Here is an 18,657-nt window from a genome sequence, read left to right as displayed (position 1 = left end):
ACTGTAAGGTACATCAGGTTTTCCCTGGTTGCCTACACAAGCGGAACCATTAGGGATTCCTGATATCGATTTGTATTACCCATTTCTCGCGATCAAAGAAGCAGCCTGTGGGTTGAAAAGAAGAATAGACATTAAACTTGATGACGCCCGCTCCGACATCCCCCCCCCCCCTCCGACCTCTCTCTCTCTAAAATAATATTTACAACAATTTAATTTCAACAATGATATTGTAGTCATGGACATACAGTAGATATATTGGTGTAGTAGACTAGGATACACATAAAAGCCCATCCTGTGATTTAAGCTGAAAAAGAAAATGTGTGTTGCAGGCTTTGGGCATTAAGTAATTTTACAAACGCATATTTGATTTTCCGTGGAGAGAAAGAGAGAGAGAGAGAGAGAGAGAGAGAGAGAGAGAGAGAGCGAAGGCGTCATTCCCTCCGTAGCGCTCAGGGTGAGATACTTGTATGTCTCCTCTCCATCGTCTCCATCCAAGTGAGAGGATTTCTAAGGGATCAACAACGAAAGAGAGATCACTTTCATCAGAGAGAAGCCGCTGCATTCTTAGCCCCCCAAAAAAGGGGAGTCTTGGAGAAGTTCGTTGTTTGAGTGAGTGAGGAGGATGATGTCACAGACACCAGGTGGACATGTTCCCGAACGCAATTCCGTTATCATCATGCGCCTCAAGATGTGTGCTCCTGTGATGGACTGCTTGTGAAATAAACGTCAACTTTTCGGAGTTCTATATCTTCAAGATTCCCCAAGTTGTCCGTTTTGTTTTAAAACAATTTATTAGCGTTTAGATATTCGTTGTGGAAAGTAGCCTATGACATCAGCGCACGGTGGGAGTTCGGTGGTGATTCACGCTTTAAACCGTGGAATATCAACATCACGTATTCGGGCGCATTTAATGCGCATTTAAAGACATTTAATGAGTTATGATTAGTATCCAGTACATTTTTCTTTCAACAAAGTATTAGTCGGTTGCTGTTCTTCATTGAATGTCGACCCACTGTCTTCAAGTCTGGAATGTACGTCCGAGCAACAAGCGATTGTGTGAACCGTACACTGCTATTGGGAAGTCGTGCGCACATTTAGGAGGAGTAACGCATTGGTAAACCCGTCGGTAGCCTATAGCGGAATAATATGCGCACCTTTCTCACCTGCGCATTTTCTTCTTGCAAATGAGCACACATTAACTTACTTTGGACGATGCCTAACCTTTATTTCATTGAAGTATTATAAAAGAAAAAAAGTGCCTTGGTGCGTCGGGTCTTTTTTCTACATCGAAATCGGAGGAGGTATAAGGGGAAAGAGCAAGAGAGAGACCATGGCCAAGCTAAGGCATGGTGGTGTGGTTCTAGAACTGAAGAAACCCTACTTTACCTGGCAAGTATTATGTGTGATGAAAGCTCTATTTGACCTTACGGCATCGCAGGAAATTTACGCACCGCATTCCATAAGAATGGAGGGAGACTTGACGCTTGGCGGCCTCTTCCCGGTGCACGCCCGGGGGATCCCGGGGGAGCCGTGTGGGGATATCAAGAAAGAGAACGGGATCCATCGTCTCGAAGCTATGATGTACGCCTTGGACCAAATCAACAGTGATGACGATCTTCTTCCCAATGTCACCCTAGGTGCCCGGGTACTCGATACGTGTTCGAGGGACACCTATGCTCTGGAGCAGTCTCTGACTTTTGTGCAGGCACTCATACAAAAAGACACTTCGGATGTGAGGTGTACTAACGGTGAACCACCAGTTTTCGTCAAGCCAGAGAAAGTTGTAGGAGTGATAGGAGCTTCAGCGAGTTCTGTATCGATCATGGTGGCGAACATATTACGTCTGTTTCAGGTAAGAAAAGATTATTAACACGGTGTAGTTGCTGTCAATATTATTCAGTTATTAGTGACACAAACACACAGAGTGAATGATATCTTCTCAGAACTATTTCAGATTCCATGAATGGCCTTCATTTACATCCGAGATACATCTAAATGTTTAGAAATCGATTTCCGTCCACTGATGCTGATATGTGTCCTCTCTCTCCCCCAAGTGTTTGATGCATTTGTGATGCTGTTGAATGCTTGAAAGGCTATAGTGAACCACAGCCTGTAAAGTTGTATAATGCTAGCACGCGTATACGTTTTATTTCATCTTGTGAATACAAAGTGCACTGGAGACACCAAGTTCAGGTTTAAAGACTCAGTTCTCATATCGGTATCTGTACTGCGAGATACCGGCTACAGTAAAAGCGGTTGAACTTCAGTAGCACTTCCTCTGTCACTATACAGCACCGCATTGCTTCAGTAGAACATGGTTTTGAAAGAACAGCTTCGTAGTGCGACCGCACCGCTCTACTGCTCTCGCATTCAGGCCTCGTTCAGTAGTAGGGCACGGCATTGTGGAACGTTCATAAGAGCATGGTGCTGAAAGGACAGCTCCATGCCACCACCGCACTACAATATGGCTCACCGCTTTCGTATTCTGGCCGTGTTCAGTAGGTCACAACAGTATGTATTCACCTCACGGAATACCCCCAATATCTCTGCCAATAACTGCCTTCAGAGTTCTGGGCGTATTCAACTCTGAAACGCAGTAGTAGGGCAACTGTGGTTAGGGCCTACCTGCACCAATCGCCTTTGTGGTCATAGAAACCACAAATGTCATATTACTGCAGATCAATTGGGTTTTCCCACCTTCTTATTATATTAGCAGCATATGGGTATCTCTGATCGATTAGGACACACACAATTTGTCCCAGATTTACACACACGGGACTGGACATAGGAATACAGACATGGAAATATCGTTAATTAAAATTTTCGCAGGAAATCATTATTTGTCAGCCAGCATATCCATATGGGCATTTCACACAGGCCTATAGGGTTTGCAATAGATATGGGGACATTAAAACTGTAATGGGAAATGATCAGATGTCTGACAGTATATCCCCATGGATCATAGGTGTCGGATGGACATATGTGCAGAGAATATCCCTTTAATTATTGCTTCTCTGATAGAAAAGGCATCCACACAGCTGTAGCTACACAGCTGTTCTCTACCTAGCTAATGTATTTAAATGTCCCAGTTGGCAGTCCAAACCTGCACCAGAACACAAACCCATTACACCACTAGTAACCATGCTCTGTGCTTATAGCATTACCAATGAGGCTCTGTGGGTGTGTTTAAGACGAGGCTCTGTGGGTGTGTCTCAGATGAGGCTCTGTGGGTGTGTCTCAGATGAGACTCTGTGGGTGTGTTTCAGATGAGGCTCTGTGGGTGTGTCTCAGATGAGGCTCTGTGGGTGTGTCTCAGATGAGGCTCTGTGGGTGTGTCTCAGATGAGGCTCTGTGGGTGTTTCTCAGATGAGGCTCTGTGGCTGTGTCTCAGATGAGGCTCTGTGGATGTGTGTCTCAGATGAGGCTCTGTGGGTGTGTCTTAGATGAGGCTCTGTGGGTGTGTCTCAGATGAGGCTCTGTTTGTGTGTTTCTCAGATGAGGCTCTGTGGGTGTGTCTTAGGTGAGGCTCTGTGGGTGTGTCTCAGATGAGGCTCTGTGGGTATGTCTCAGATGAGCCTCTGTGGGTGTGTCTCAGATGAGGCTCTGTGGGTGTGTCTTAGATGAGGCTCAGTGGGTGTGTCTCAGATGAGTCTCTGTGGGTGTGTCTTAGATGAGGCTCTGTGGGTGTGTCTCAGATGAGGCTCTGTGGGTGTGTCTCAGATGAGGCTCTGTGGGTGTGTCTCAGATGAGGCTCTGTGGGTGTGTCTCAGATGAGGCTCTGTGGGTGTGTCTTAGATGAGGCTCTGTGTGTGTGTCTTAGATGAGGCTCTGTGGGTGTGTCTCAGATGAGGCTCTGTGGATGTGTGTCTCAGATGAGACTGTGGGTGTGTCTTAGATGAGGCTCTGTGGGTGTTTCTCAGATGAGGCTCTGTGGGTGTGTCTCAGATGAGGCTCTGTGGGTGTCTCTCAGATGAGGCTCTGTGTGTGTGTCTTAGATGAGGCTCTGTGGGTGTGTCTCAGATGAGGCTCTGTGTGTGTGAAACACACCCACAGAGCCTCACCTGAGGATGAGGCTCTGTGGGTGTGAGGCTCTGTGGGTGTGTGGGTGTGGCTCTGTGGGTGTGGCTCTGAGGCTCTGTGGGTGTGTCTCAGGTGAGGCTCTGTGGGTGTGTTTCAGATGAGGCTCTGTGGGTCTATATCTCAGATGAGCCTCTGTGGGTGTTTCTCAGATGAGGCTCTGTGGGTGTTTCTCAGATTAGGCTCTGTGGGTGTTTCTCAGATTAGGCTCTGTGGGTGTATGTCTCAGATGAGGCTCTGTGGGTGTTTCTCAGACGACAGCCGGGTCGGGTCAATTCCAGAAAATGATGTCATGGCTTTAGAAGCTTCTGATAGGCTAATTGACATAATTTGAGTCAATTGGAGGTGTACCGGTGGATGTATTTCAAGGCCTACCTTCAAATTCAGTGCCTCTTTGCTTGACATCATGTGAAAATCAAAAGAAATCAGCCAAAACCTCAGAAAAAAAATTGTAGACCTCCACAAGTCTGGTTTATCCTTGAGAGCAATTTCCAAACGCCTGAAGGTACCACATTCATCTGTAAAAACAATAGTACGCAAGTATAAACACCATGGGACCACGTAGCCGTCATACCGCTCAGGAAGAGATGAACGTACTTTGGTGCAAAAAGTGGAAATCAATCCCAGAACAACAGCAAAGGACCTTGTGAAGATGCTGGAGGAAACAGGTACAAAAGTATCTATATCCACAGTAAAACGAGTCCTATATCAACATAACCTGAAAGGCCGCTCAGCAAGGAAGAAGCCACTGCTCCAAAACCGCCATAAAAAAGTCAGACTACGGTTTGCAACTGCACATGGGGACAAAGATCGTACTTTTTGGAGAAATGTCCTCTGGTCTGATGAAACAAAAATAGAACTGCTTGGCCATAATGACCATCGTTATGTTTGGAGGACAAAGGGGGAGCCTTGCAGGCCGAAGAACACCATCCCAACCGTGAAGCACAGGGGTGGCAGCATCCTGTTGTGGGGGTGCTTTGCTGCAGGAGGGACTGTTGTACTTCACAGAATAGATGGCATCATGAGGCAGGAAAATTATGTGGATATGTTGAAGCAACATCTCAAGACATCAGTCAGGAAGTTAAAGCTTGTTCCCGAATGGGTCTTCCAAATGGACAATAACACCAAGCATCCTTCCAAAGTTGTGGCAAAATGGCTTAAGGACAACAAAGTCAAGGTATTGGAGTGGCCATCACAAAGCCCTGACCTAAATCCTATAGAGAATTTGTGGGAAGAACTGAAAAAACGTTTCCGAGCAAGGAAGCCTACAAACCTGACTCAGTTACACCAGCTCTGTCAGGAGGAATGGGCCAAAATTCACCCATCTTATTGTGGGAAGCTTCCGGAAGGCTACCCGAAACATTTGACCAAAGTTAAACAATTTATAAGCAATGCTACCATATACTAATTGAGTGTATGTAAACTTCTGACCCACTGGGAATGTGATGAAAGAAATAAAAGCTGAAATAAATCATTCTCTCTACTATTATTCTGACATTTCACATTCTTAAAATAAAGTGGTGATCCTAACTGACCTAAGACAGGACATGTTTACTAGGATTAAATGTCAGGAATTGTGAAAACTGAGTTTAAATGTATTTGGCCAAGGTGTATGTAAACTTCCGAGTTCAACTGTACATTTAACGTATAAGACATCTTAAGCAGAATGTGGCAGAACGATACTGGTAACTTACACCTTCTCGACTGCGTTGTGCCTTTAATCTATCAAGCTACTGGCTGAATGCTGGGAAAAAGTCTGCTGTGTTGTGACGGGATGCAATAGTGATAATTTAACGTTTCATCAGACAGCACACGATTCTTTTTATTTCCGGTGGACAGGCTGAGGCTTAAAATGTCACGCATGTAGTCCACATTTGGAGCGAAGCTGCTTTCTTAATTGGGGGAGAACAATCAGCCTTGATCCAGCACCGTATGTGGTGAAGCTGTGGGAATGCTGTGCCCTGTCTGCCCAGTGTGGGAGGCCTGAACAAGGAGGAGGACATCCCTAGATTGGTCTCAATGAAGCCTGCTTGAATGAAGCTGTTTACGTGGGGCCCCCTACCCTCCTCTTCCCATCAATCTCTGTAGTTTGGTTGCTTTTCCCGAAACCACCAAGTAATTCATGTTTAGGTGATATATCACATTTTGTTTGTTTTTTTGATTGTTTTTTTCAAGCTTTGGGATGGGGGTGAGTGTTTACAAATTGTTCCAATGGGTCCTGCAGCCAGTAGGATGCTAAGGGTCTATATTAGGCTTATGGTGCTAATTATATATTTTTTTAATGTCAAATGATGCCTCTATTATAACTTCCCTGTGGCTCAGTTGGTAGAGCATGGTGTTTGCAATGCCAGCATGGTGTGTGCAACGCCAGGGTTGTGGGTTCGATTCCCACGGGGGGCCAGTACAAAAAAAATACAAAATATGCATGAAATGTATGCATTCACTACTGTAAGTCGCTCTGGATAAGAGCATCTGCTAAATGAGTAAAATTTAAATGTTAATATAAGTATTCATGTTGATCAATATTTAGACTGCTGGTCTATTGTAAATGATCCAATTGATGTCTGATCCAAAAACAAAATGCTGAACTTCTTGTCATTTCCAATATAAAGCTTAATGCAGAGGCTCCAAGACATTGTTCAGTACACTTCTTGAACGCTGTGAAGAAACGTATCAGTGAACTGTATTCTGTAATTAGTTACAAAGACAATGGTGTATTGTTGCTCTTTGTCAGATACCCAACAATCCATGAACAACTCTTTTAACCCATGAGTGCATTTTGGAGAGAAAATGGGTTAAGGCATTCTATTTAACCTTGAAGTCAAATCATCAATAACATGTTTGTTTAGTTACCTGGCAATGACCACAAGGGTGTTTCAAATATCTGTCAGTCAAGATGAGCTCATGAATATAAGCTCCCCGCCCACTCAACACGTTCTTTCAGGCTTCCTTATAGTTGAAGATGAGAGAGAAGTTTACATTTGTCAAATTCGAAACATTTTAATTGCATTAAACAATTATGTTTTTACCTGGGAAATACGATGACTGTGCAGGACCTTTAAAGTAGGTCTACACACTTTTTAAAACATTAGTTATTTCGTTTTAATCATTGCAAGTATACAGCTGCTGTCAGAAATGATTTTATTTATTTCTCAGTATTTATGAAATTCATGAGTTCAGAAAAAAAAGTAGGTGACATTTTAATCAGTTGCAATTTTAGACCAAAAAGTACTTAAAGGTTTTAGACACCTGAGAAGCAGAACAACAAACACAACCTTAGAACCCCCATAAAATCTCTCTCTCTCTCTCTCTCTCTCTCTCTCTCTCTCTCTCTCTCTCTCTCTCTCTCTCTCTCTCTCTCTCTCTCTCTCTCTCTCTCTCTCTCTCTCTCTCTCTCTCTCTCTCTCTCTCTCCTCTCTCTCTCTCTCGGCATGGGAAACATATGTTTACATTGCTAAAGCAGGTGAAATAGATAATAAACAAAAGTGAAATGAACAATAAAAACATTTAATTAAACATTACACTCACAAAAGTTCCAAAAGAATAAAGACATTTCTAATGTCCTATTATGTCTATATACAGTGTTGTAACGATGTGCAAATAGTGAAAGTACAAAAGGGAAAATAAATAAACATCAATATAGGTTGAATTCATAATGGTGTTTGTTCTTCACTGGTTGCCCTTTTCTTGTGGCAACAGGTCACAAATCTTGCTGCTGTGATGGCACACTGTGGTATTTCACCCAGTAGATATGGGAGTTTATCAAAATTGGATTTGTTTTCGAATTCTTTGTGGGTCTGTGTAATCTGAGGGAAATCTGTGTCTCTAATATGGTCATACTTTACATTTGGCAGGAGGTTAGGAAGTGCAGCTCATTTTGTGGGCAGTGTGCACATAGCCTGTCTTCACTTGAGAGCCAGGTGTGCCTTTCTCAATAGCAAAGCTATCTTCACTGAGTCTGTACAAAGATTTCCTTAATTCTGGGTCAGTCACAGTGGTCAGGTATTCTGCCACTGTTTACTCTCTGTTTAGGGCCAAATAGCATTCTAGTTTACGCAGTTTTTTTTGTAAATTCTTTCCAATGTGTCAAGTAATGATCTTTTTGTTTACTCATGAGTCTAATTGTGTTGCTGTCCTGGGGCTCTGCTGGGTCTGTTTGTGTTTGTGAACAGAGCCCCGGGACCAGTTTGTTTAGGGGACTCTTCTCCAGGTTCATCTCTCTGTAGGCGATGGCTTTGTTATGTAAGCTTTGGGAATCGCTTCCTTCTCCTGGTTGTAGAATTTAACGGCTCTTTTCTGGATTTTGATAATTAGCGTGTATTTGCCTAATTCTGCTCTGCATGAATTATTTGGTGTTTTACTTTGTACACAGAGGATCTTTTTTTGCAGAATTCTGCATGCAGAGTCGCAATTTGGTGTTTGTCCCATTATGTGATTTTTTGATTGGTAAACGGACCCCAGACCTCACGACCATTAAGGGCAAAGGGTTCTATAACTGATTCAAGTATTGTTAGATCCTAGGGGTATGTCAAATTTTATGTTCCTTTTGATGGCATAGAAGGCCCTTCTTGACTTGTCTCTCAGATCTTTCAGAGCTTTGTGGAAGTTACCTGTGGCGCTGATGTTTAGACTGAGGTATGTATCGTTTTTTTTGTGTGCTCTAGGGAAACGGAATCTAGATGGAATTTGTATTTGTGGTCCTATCAACTGGACCTTTTTTTGGAACATCATTATTTGTGTCTTACTGAGATTTACTGGTCCCGTAGAGGTTAAGCTGTATCCCTGTCTCACTCCCAGGCCCTATGGAAAGAAATGTGTGTGCGTGTTTTTTGCCAGTTTTATCCGCACACTTGTTGCTTGTGTACATGGATTTTAGAATGTGGTATGTTTTTTTTTCGCCAACACAACTTTTGATCAATTTGTATAGCAGACCCTCACTCCAAATTGAGTCAAAAGCTTTTTTGAAATTAACAAAACATGAGAAGACTTTGCCTTTGTTTTGCTTTCTTTGTTTGTCAATTAGGGTGTGCAGATTGAATACGTGGTCTGTCATACGGTAATTTGGCATTTGCTCAGTACATTGTTTTCACTGAGGAAATGTAGGAGTCTGCTGTTAATGATAATGCAGAAGATTTTCCCAAAGATGCTGTTGATGCATATCTCACGGTAGTTATCGGGGTCAAATTTGTCTCCACTTTTGTGGATTGGTTCCAAATATTGGGGAAGATGCCAGAGCTCAGGATGATGTTGAAGAGTTTAAGTATAGCCAATTGGAATTTGTGGTCTGTATATTTTATCATTTAATTTAGGATACCATCAACCCCACAGGTCTTTTTGGGTTGGAGGGTTCGCGATTTTTTCCTGTGGTTCATTTGATGTAATTGGAGAATCCAGTGGGTTCTGCTAGTCTTTAATAGCTGATTCTAAGATTTGTAATTGATCATGTATATGGTTTTGCTGTTTGTTCTTTGTTATAGAGCCAAAACGATTGGAAAATTAGTTTAGCCATACATCTCCATTTTGTATAGTTAGCTCTTCATGTTGTTGTTTGTTTAGTGTGTTCAAATTTTTTCCAGAAGGGGTTACATTCTATGGGTTCTTCAATTACATTGAGCTGATTTCTGACCTGTACCTTATTTTTCCGTAGTGTATTTCTGTATTGTTTCAGTGATTCACCATAGTGAAGGTGTAGACTCAGGTTTTCTGGGTCTCTAGGTTTTTGGTTGGATAGGTTTCTCAATTTCTTTCTTCGATTTTTGCATTCTTCATCAAACATTTCTTATTGTTTTGAATTTTCTTAGGTTGTCTGCATTACATTTTTAGATTTGATAGGGAAGCTGAGAGGTCAAATATACTGTTTAGGTTTTATACTGCCACAATAACAGTGAAACATTTTGTCCAGGAAATTGTCCAGAAGGGATTTAATTTTTGTTGCCTAATTGCCTAATTGTTTTCCTTCCATCTATAGCATGTATTAATATTAATGCAGTTCCTCTGGCTTTAATGCCTCATGATTGATCATAGCTCTGTTCAAGTGGAGTGTGATTTTGTTGTGATCTGATAAGGTGGATTGACACCCTAAGGTACTCTGGGTTGAGGTCAGTGATAAAGTAGTCTACAGTACTACTGCCAAGAGATGAGCTGTACAGGTGTACCTACCGTAGGAGTCCCGTCGAAGCCTACCATTGACTATGTATATACACAGCGTCCGACAGAGCTGCAGGAGTTTTGCCCTGTTTTTGTTGGTTATATTGTCGTAGTTGTGTCTAGGGGTGCGCATGGGGGAGGGAAAGCTGTCACTTCCAGGTAGGTGTTTGTCCCCCTGTCTGCTGAGGGTGTCGGGTTCTTGTCCAGTTCTGGCATTTAGGTCGCCACAGACTAGTACATGTCCCTGGGCCTGGGAATTGTTGATCTCCCCTCTAGGATGGAGAAGCTGTCATTGTTAACCTCTCTAGGGTATGTGTGACAAAATCATCCCACACTATTCAACAGCCAGTGACAAATCAGAGCGCCAAATTTAAAACCACAAAATGTCATAATTCAAAGTTCTCAAACATAGGACTATTTTACACCATTTGAAAGATAAGACTCTCGTTAATCTAACCACAATGTCTGATTTCAAAAAGGCTTTACAGCGAAAGCAAAACATTAGATTATGTCAGGAGAGTACCCTGCCAAAAATAATCACACAGCCATTTTCAAAGCAAGCATATATGTCACAAAAACCAAAACCACAGCTAAATGCAGTACTAACCTTTGATGATCTACATCAGATGACACACCTAGGACATTATGTTATACAATACATGCATGTTTTGTTCAATCAAGTTCATATATCAAAAAACAGCTTTTTACATTAGCATGTGATGTTCAGAACTAGCATACCCACCGCAAACCTCCGGTGAATTTACTAAATTACTCATGAATAACGTTCACAAAATACATAACAATTATTTGAAGAATTATAGATACATAACTCCTTTATGCAATCGCGGTGTCAGATTTTAAAATAGCTTTTCGGCAAAAGCACATTTTGCAACATTCTGAGCACATAGCCCGGCCATCATGGCTAGCTAATTTGACACCCACCAAGTTTGGCCCTCACCAAACTCAGATTTACTGTAAGAAAAATTGGATTACCTTTGCTGTTCTTCGTCAGAATGCACTCCCAGGACTTCTACTTCAACAACAAATGTTGTTTTGGTTCCAAATATCCATAGTTATATTGAAATAGCTCCGTGTTGTTCGTGCATTCAGGTCACAATCCGAAGGGTGACGCGCGAGTGCATTTCGTGACAAAAAATGTCAAAATATTCCATTACCGTACTTCGAAGCATGTCAAACGCTGTTTAAAATCAATTTTTATGCGATTTTTCTCATAAAATAGCGATAATATTCCAACCGGGCGACGTTGTATTCATTCAAAGGCTGAAAGAAAAACATGGCGACTTCTCGTGACCGCGCATCTCCAGTGTCACTGTCCCCAGGCATGCCAGTAACAAACAGAGCTGCTGTACTTAGCCCAGAGACTGCAGACCTCTCGTTCCACTTTCTGGCGCCTTCTGAGAGCCAATGGAAGCCTTAGAAAATGTCACGTTACAGCACAGATGCTTTATTTTCGATAGAGAGGCTACAGAAGGACAACAAATTGTCAGACAGGGCACTTCCTGTATGGAATCTTCTCAGGTTTTGGCCTGCCATATGAGTTCTGTTATACTCACAGACACCATTCAAACAGTTTTAGAAACTTTAGAGTGTTTTCTATCCAAATCTACTAATTATATGCATATTCTCATTTCTGGGCAAGAGTAGTAACCAGTTTAAATCGGGTACGTTTTTATCCGGCCGTGCAAATACTGCCCCCTAGCCCCAACAGGTTAAAGTATGGGGATTCTATTGGGGGGATATAGGTAACACACAAGCACATTTTTCTCTGTTGAGAAACTTTCCTTATTAATTTCTAGACAGATGTAATATGTTCCTGTTGTGATTAATTTAATAGCGTGAGTTAGGTCTGCTATATACCAAATTAGCATACCCCCTGAGTCCCTTCGCTGTTTCACACCTGGTAGTTTGGTGGATGGGACTACCAGCTCTCTGTAACCTAGAGGGCAACCAGTGGGTCTGTCTCACGTATACCATGTTTTTTGTCTCTCTCTCTCAATTCAATTTATGGACTTTATTGGCATGAGATAAATATGTTTACATTGCCAAAGCAAGTGAAGTAGCTAATAAACAAAAGTGAAATAACAATAAAAATGAACAGTGAACATTACACTCACAGAAGTTTCAAAAGAATAAAGACATTTCAAATATCATTATGTCTCTCTCTTGCTCTCTCTCTCGCTGTCTCTCTTTCTCTCTCGCTCTCTCTCTTGCTGTCTCTCTCTCCCTCCCCTTCTTTCTCTCTCTCTCTCTCTCTCTCCCTCTTTCTCTCTCTCTCTAACTCACTCAGCCTCTCTTTCACAAAACATTTTAATTGCCCCCCTCTTGATGCCGGAGAGTTAATATCTAGTTATAAAGCAAGTTTGCTGCAATTCTACACATTTATCCATAACTTATGCCAAGGTAATATGATATCTGAGTGAGAGTGACTAACAAAATCATTGGAGGCCCCCTGGAGGTCAGGGCCTCTGGGCACGTGCCCTGCATTCCTGGTCAGTAATTAGACTACAAGTTTAGATAGCTGGCAAGAATAATTTACCAATCTAAAAAATGTTTGCTAATTTAGTGACTGACATAACAAGAGAAAAATTGCTGATGCACCTTGTGTATTCTTCCATTTAACTCAAAACAGTACTTTTGAGAACCTGACTGAGTTCCCCCCTCCAAAAATTGGTATCGGGGGCCCTCTAGCAGTCGCTTATTTCGCTTATGCCTAGAGCCGGCCCTGCTCTCTCTCCCTCCATCTCCTTCTACCCACCATCTAGAACTTACAAAGCTGCAGCTTACGATTCTATTAATCCAAGTCCCAAGGGTTCGGTGGCACTTTCAACAATTTTGTTTCTTCTTCCTTGTTTGCATCTTTGTGCTGCTTTCTACACTGTCACAGTTGGTTGTGAAGCTCCCATTCCTCTCTCCCTCTTTCCCTGCAGTCTATTGGCGCTAAGGTAGTGTTGGGACAGCTAGGGTAGATTTGGCATACCATTTATACTTTTTAATGCCAATCTGAACCATACTTTTCCATTTAATCTTTATTTATCCAGCAAGTACCATTGAGGTCAGAAGACTACTTTTCATGTACCCAAACCAAACCACTGTGTTGGCTCATATATGTTATTTTCACAAAGGTCCTTTCAAACACAGTTCCAGCAACTAGATGGTGGATATGTAGGCCACTAGGCCATCCCAGTACAGCTTGGCTTGGTTTGGCCCAGTACTGTAGAAAGGGCAATAGCTACCCAGAGAGACATGTTCATTACTAGGGGCTAAGCCTCATTCTGGACACAGAGAGCTGAGGTCTTTCATGTTCATGAGGATGAATCCCAGCCTTTCTATAAGCTTTTAGATCCCCCACTTCACACTATAGGCTTATAGACTGTGACGTGAACATTTTGAACAACCCTCTTTCATTTCAGGTAGAACTCTTTTGGTTCCAGGTAGAACTCTTTTGGTTCCAGGTAGAACTCTTTTGGTTCCAGGTAGAACTATTTTGGTTCCAGGTAGAACCCTTTTGGGTTCTAAGAGTGTACTTGAATAGATAAGTGAAATAAAAATGTGTGGAACTGGCTGGCGGTACTGGATGAGAAGTACATTAAACTGATTAGACTGACTGAAGGGGCTAGACTGACTGGACTGACTAGACTGACTAGAGGCTGTAGATACTAGACAGACTAGAGGCTGTAGATACTAGACTGACTACACTGACTAGAGACAGTAGGTACTCGACTGACTAGAGGCTGTAGATACTAGACAGACTAGAGGCTGTAGATACTAGACAGACTAGAGGCTGTAGATACTAGACAGACTAGAGGCTGTAGATACTGGACAGACTAGAGGCTGTAGATACTAGACTGACTAGAGGCTGTAGATACTAGACAGACTAGAGGCTGTAGATACTAGACAGACTAGAGGCTGTAGATACTAGACAGACTAGAGGCTGTAGTTACTAGACTGACTACACTGACTAGAGACAGTAGGTACTCGACTGACTAGAGGCTGTAGATACTAGACTTACTAGAGGCTGTAGTTACTAGACTGACTACACTGACTAGAGACAGTAGGTACTCGACTGACTAGAGGCTGTAGATACTAGACAGACTAGAGTCGGGAGATACTGGACTGACTAGACTGGCTAGAGGCTGTAGATACTAGACTTACTAGAGGCTGTAGTTACTAGACTGACTACACTGACTAGAGACAGTAGGTACTCGACTGACTAGAGACTGTAGATACTAGACAGACTAGAGGCTGTAGATACTGGACTGACTAGACTGACTAGAGGCTGTAGATAGACAGTCAGGCTCAAATGAGAGAGTCAGTTGTGCTGTCATAACCCTGCCTCTCTCTACTGTGGTCACCCTGTCATAACCCTGTCTATCTTTACCGTGGTCCCCCCTGTCATAACCATGCTTCTACACCTGCATTGCTTGCTGTTTGGGGTTTTAGGCTGGATTTCTGTACAGCACTTTGAGATATCAGCTGATGTAAGAAGGGCTATATAAATACATTTGATTTGATTTGATAACCCTGTCTGTCTCTACTGTGGTCCCCCTGTCATAAACCTGTCTGTCTCTACTGTGGTCCCCCTGTCATAAACCTGTCTGTCTCTACTGTTGTCTTTGTAACATTAGGTTTGTTTTCTGGGATGTTTTCCTCATTTTCATGAATCCGTTGTCTGTGCAACATTAGGTTACTTTACAGGGATGTTTATATGAATCAGTTTTCTGTGTTTCACTCTCTTTATCTTGTCATTGTTCAGTCTCATTCCGTTGTTTTCATTGCTACTTAACGGAGTAACAAAGGAGCAGCAGCAGCCACACAAGATGTGGTCACAAGCCCATTTCAATCCCATTCATCCCCTACAGTCTTTGTGTTGTTATCAAGGCATGTTACTAACGCAGTCCCAGTCCCACTGCTCAACTCTGCTTCCTTATTTATTCTATTTGACTGGAAGAATAATAACACTCATTTATCAAATCCTCTCCTCTTTTGAATGTCCTCAAACCCCAAATGACCAGCCGTTGAGTCATTCATTCATTCATTCATTTATTCATCCATTGATTGATTGATTGATTCATTCATTCATTCATTCATTCATTCATTCATCCATTGAATCATTCATTCATTGCCCTAGCAAGTCACCGTCTCTGCCAGACCTGGGCTCAAATAATATTGGGATTCATTTCAAACACTTATTGCCGTGCTTGATTGAGCTTGCCTGGATTAAATGTACCAATGGAACCATTCCAAAACAAGGGGGCACTACAGGCAGGCTAGAGAGCATACTGAAACATGTAAAATACTATTTGAGCTCAGGTCTGGTCTGTAGCTGATGATGTCATAATGAGGAAAAACAGCCTACAGAGAGACACCAACACAAAACGTTAGCAGGACACAACACTCAGTTGATTTAGGAAGACGAGGCAGCAACTTCCTCAATGATAGACATAACTGTGTAATTAATTAAATCATTCCCACTCTATCCAATCAATAGATAGCAGCCACTCACGGGCACACACAAACACACACACACACACACACACACACACACACACACACACACACACACACACACACACACACACACACACACACACACACACACACACACACACACACACACACACACACCACACACACACTCTGAACTTCCTGCAGACTAGGTCTTTTTCCACACATTAATTTAGAACAACTAGAAGAAATAAGGCCGTGAATTATCTATTAGAGTAACTTCATATGTTATGATGAGAGTATAACTTCATATGTTATGATGAGAGTATAACTTCATATGTTATGATGAGAGTATAACTTAATATTTTATGATGAGAGTATAACTTCATATGTTATGATGAGAGTATAACTTCATATGTTATGATGAGAGTATAACTTAATATTTTATGATGAGAGTATAACTTCATATGTTATGATGAGAGTATAACTTAATATTTTATGATGAGAGTATAACTTAATATTTTATGATGAGAGTATAACTTCATATGTTATGATGAGAGTATAACTTAATATTTTATGATGAGAGTATAACTTAATATGTTATGATGAGAGTATAACTTAATATGTTATGATGAGAGTATAACTTAATATTTTATGATAACAGAATAACTTCATACACTATATATACACAAGTATGTGGACACCCCTTCAAATGAGTGGATATGTCTATTTCAGCAACAACCATTGCTGACAGGTGTATAAAATCCAACTGACGAATCTGGTTTTGGGGGATGCCAGGAGAACGCTACCTGCCCAATGCATAGTGTCAATTGTAAAGTTTGGTGGAGGAGGAATAATGGTCTGGGGCTGTTTATCATGGTTTGGGCCCCTTAGTTCCAGTGAAGGGAAATCTTAACTCTACAGAATACAATGACATTCTAGACGATTCCAGGGTTCCAACTTTGTGGCAACAGTTTGGGGAAGGCCCTTTACTGTTTCAGCAATGCCCCCTTGCACAAAGTGAGGTCCATACAGAAATGGTTTGTCGAGATCTGTGTGGAAGAACTTGATTGGCCTGCACAGAACCCTGACCACAACCCCATCGAACACCTTTGGGATGAATTGGAACGCCAACTGCGAGCAAGGCCTAATCACCCAACGTCAGTGTCCGACCTCACTAATGCTCTTGTGGCTGAATGGAAGTAATGTAACAACATCTACTGTTGAAGTCGGAAGTTTACATACGCTTAGGTTGGAGTCATTAAAACTCATTTTACAACCATTCCACAAATTTCTTGTTAACAAACTATAGTTTGTGCATGACAAAAGGAATTTTTCCAACAATTGTTTACAGACAGATTATTTCTCTTATAATTCACTGTATCACAATTAACAATTCCAATTCCAGTGGGTCAGAAACTTACATACACAAAGTTGACTGTGCCTTTAAACAGCTTGGAAAATTCCAGAAAATGATGTCATGGCTTTAGAAGCTTCTGATAGGCTAATTGACTTCATTTGAGTCAATTGGAGGTGTACCTGTGGATGTATTTCAAGGCCTATCTTCAAACTCAGTGCCTCTTTGCTTGACATCATGGGAAAATCAAAAGAAATCAGCCAAGACCTAAGAAAAAAATGGTAGACCTCCACAAGTCTGGTTCATCCTTGAGAGCAATTTCCAAATGCCTGAAGGTACCACATTCATCTGTACAAACAATAGTACGCAAGTATAAACACCATGGGACCACGCAGCCGTCATACCGCTCAGGAAGGAGACACATTCTGTCTCCTAGAGATGAACGTACTTTGGTGCGAAAAGTGCAAATCAATCCCAGAACAACAGCAAAGGACCTTGTGACGATGCTGGAGGAAACAGGTACAAAAGTATCTCTTTCCACAGTAAAATGAGTCCTATATCGACATAACCTTAAAGGCCACTCAGCAAGGAAGAAGCCACTGTTCCAAAACCACCATAAAAAAAGCCAGACTACAGTTTGCAACTGCACATGGGGACAAAGATCGTAGTTTTTGGAGAAATGTCCTCTGGTCTGATGAAACTAAAATAGAACTGTTTGGCCATAGTGACCATCGTTATGTTTGGAGGAAAAAAGGGGAGGCTTGCAAGCCGAAGAACACCCTCCCAACCGTGAAGTACGGGGGTGACAGCATCCTGTTGTGGGAGTGCTCTTCTGCAGGAGGGACTGGTGCACTTACAAAATAGATGCCATCATGAGGCAGGAAAATTATGTGGATATATTGAAGCAACATCTCAAGACATCAGTCAGGAAGTTAAAGCTTGGTTGAAATTGGGTCTTCTAAATGAACAATGACCCCAAGTATACTTCCAAAGTTGTGGAAAAATGGCTTAAGGACAACAAAGTCAAGGTATTGGAGTGGCCATCACAAATCCCTGACCTCAATCGTATAGAAAATTTGTGTGTAGAACTGAAAAAGCATGTGTGAGCGAGGAGGCCTACAAACCTGACTCAGTTACACCAGCTCTGTCAGGTGGGATGGGTCAAAATTCACCCAACTTATTGTGGGAAGCTTGTGGAGCTTGTACCCGAAACATTTGACCCAAGTTAACCAATTTAAAGGCAATGCTACCAAATACTAATTGAGTGTATGTAAACTTCTGACCAACTGGGAATGTGATGAAAGAAATAAAAGCTGAAATGAATTATTCTCTCTACTATTATTCTGACATTTCACATTCTTAAAATAAAGTGGTGATCCTAACTGACCTAAGACAGGGAATTTTTACTAGGATTAAATGTCAGGAATTGTGAAAAACTGAGTTTAAATGTATTAGGCTAAGGTGTATGTAAACTTTTGACTTCAACTGTACATCATTGTGTTATTGACTGTACATTGGTTTATCCCATGTGTAACTCTGTGTTTTTTGTGTCGCACTGCTTTGCTTTATCTTGGTCACATCGCAGTTGTAAATGAGAACTTGTTCTCAAC

At 41.8% G+C, this 18,657-nt stretch overlaps 1 protein-coding gene across 1 annotated transcript in view; it reads left to right on the top strand.

Annotated features, from left to right (window-relative positions):
* The first annotated feature begins 462 nt into the window (after positions 1-462).
* The window catches only part of grm7 (glutamate metabotropic receptor 7), a 358,641-nt gene continuing 340,446 nt past the window's right edge, over positions 463-18,657 (top strand). Inside the window, exon 1 of the mRNA XM_045705724.2 lies at positions 463-1,852. Within this exon, the coding sequence (XP_045561680.1) occupies positions 1,331-1,852 (522 nt within the window). The 5' untranslated portion in view covers positions 463-1,330. The remainder of the gene's footprint in view (positions 1,853-18,657) is intronic.

This window comes from Salmo salar, chromosome 22 (genome assembly GCF_965601325.2).
Source record: "Salmo salar chromosome 22, fSalSal1, whole genome shotgun sequence".
In the NCBI taxonomy this organism is placed as follows: domain Eukaryota; kingdom Metazoa; phylum Chordata; class Actinopteri; order Salmoniformes; family Salmonidae; genus Salmo; species Salmo salar.
Note: the sequence above shows the minus strand (reverse complement) of the source record. Positions and strands in the feature narration are given on the sequence as shown.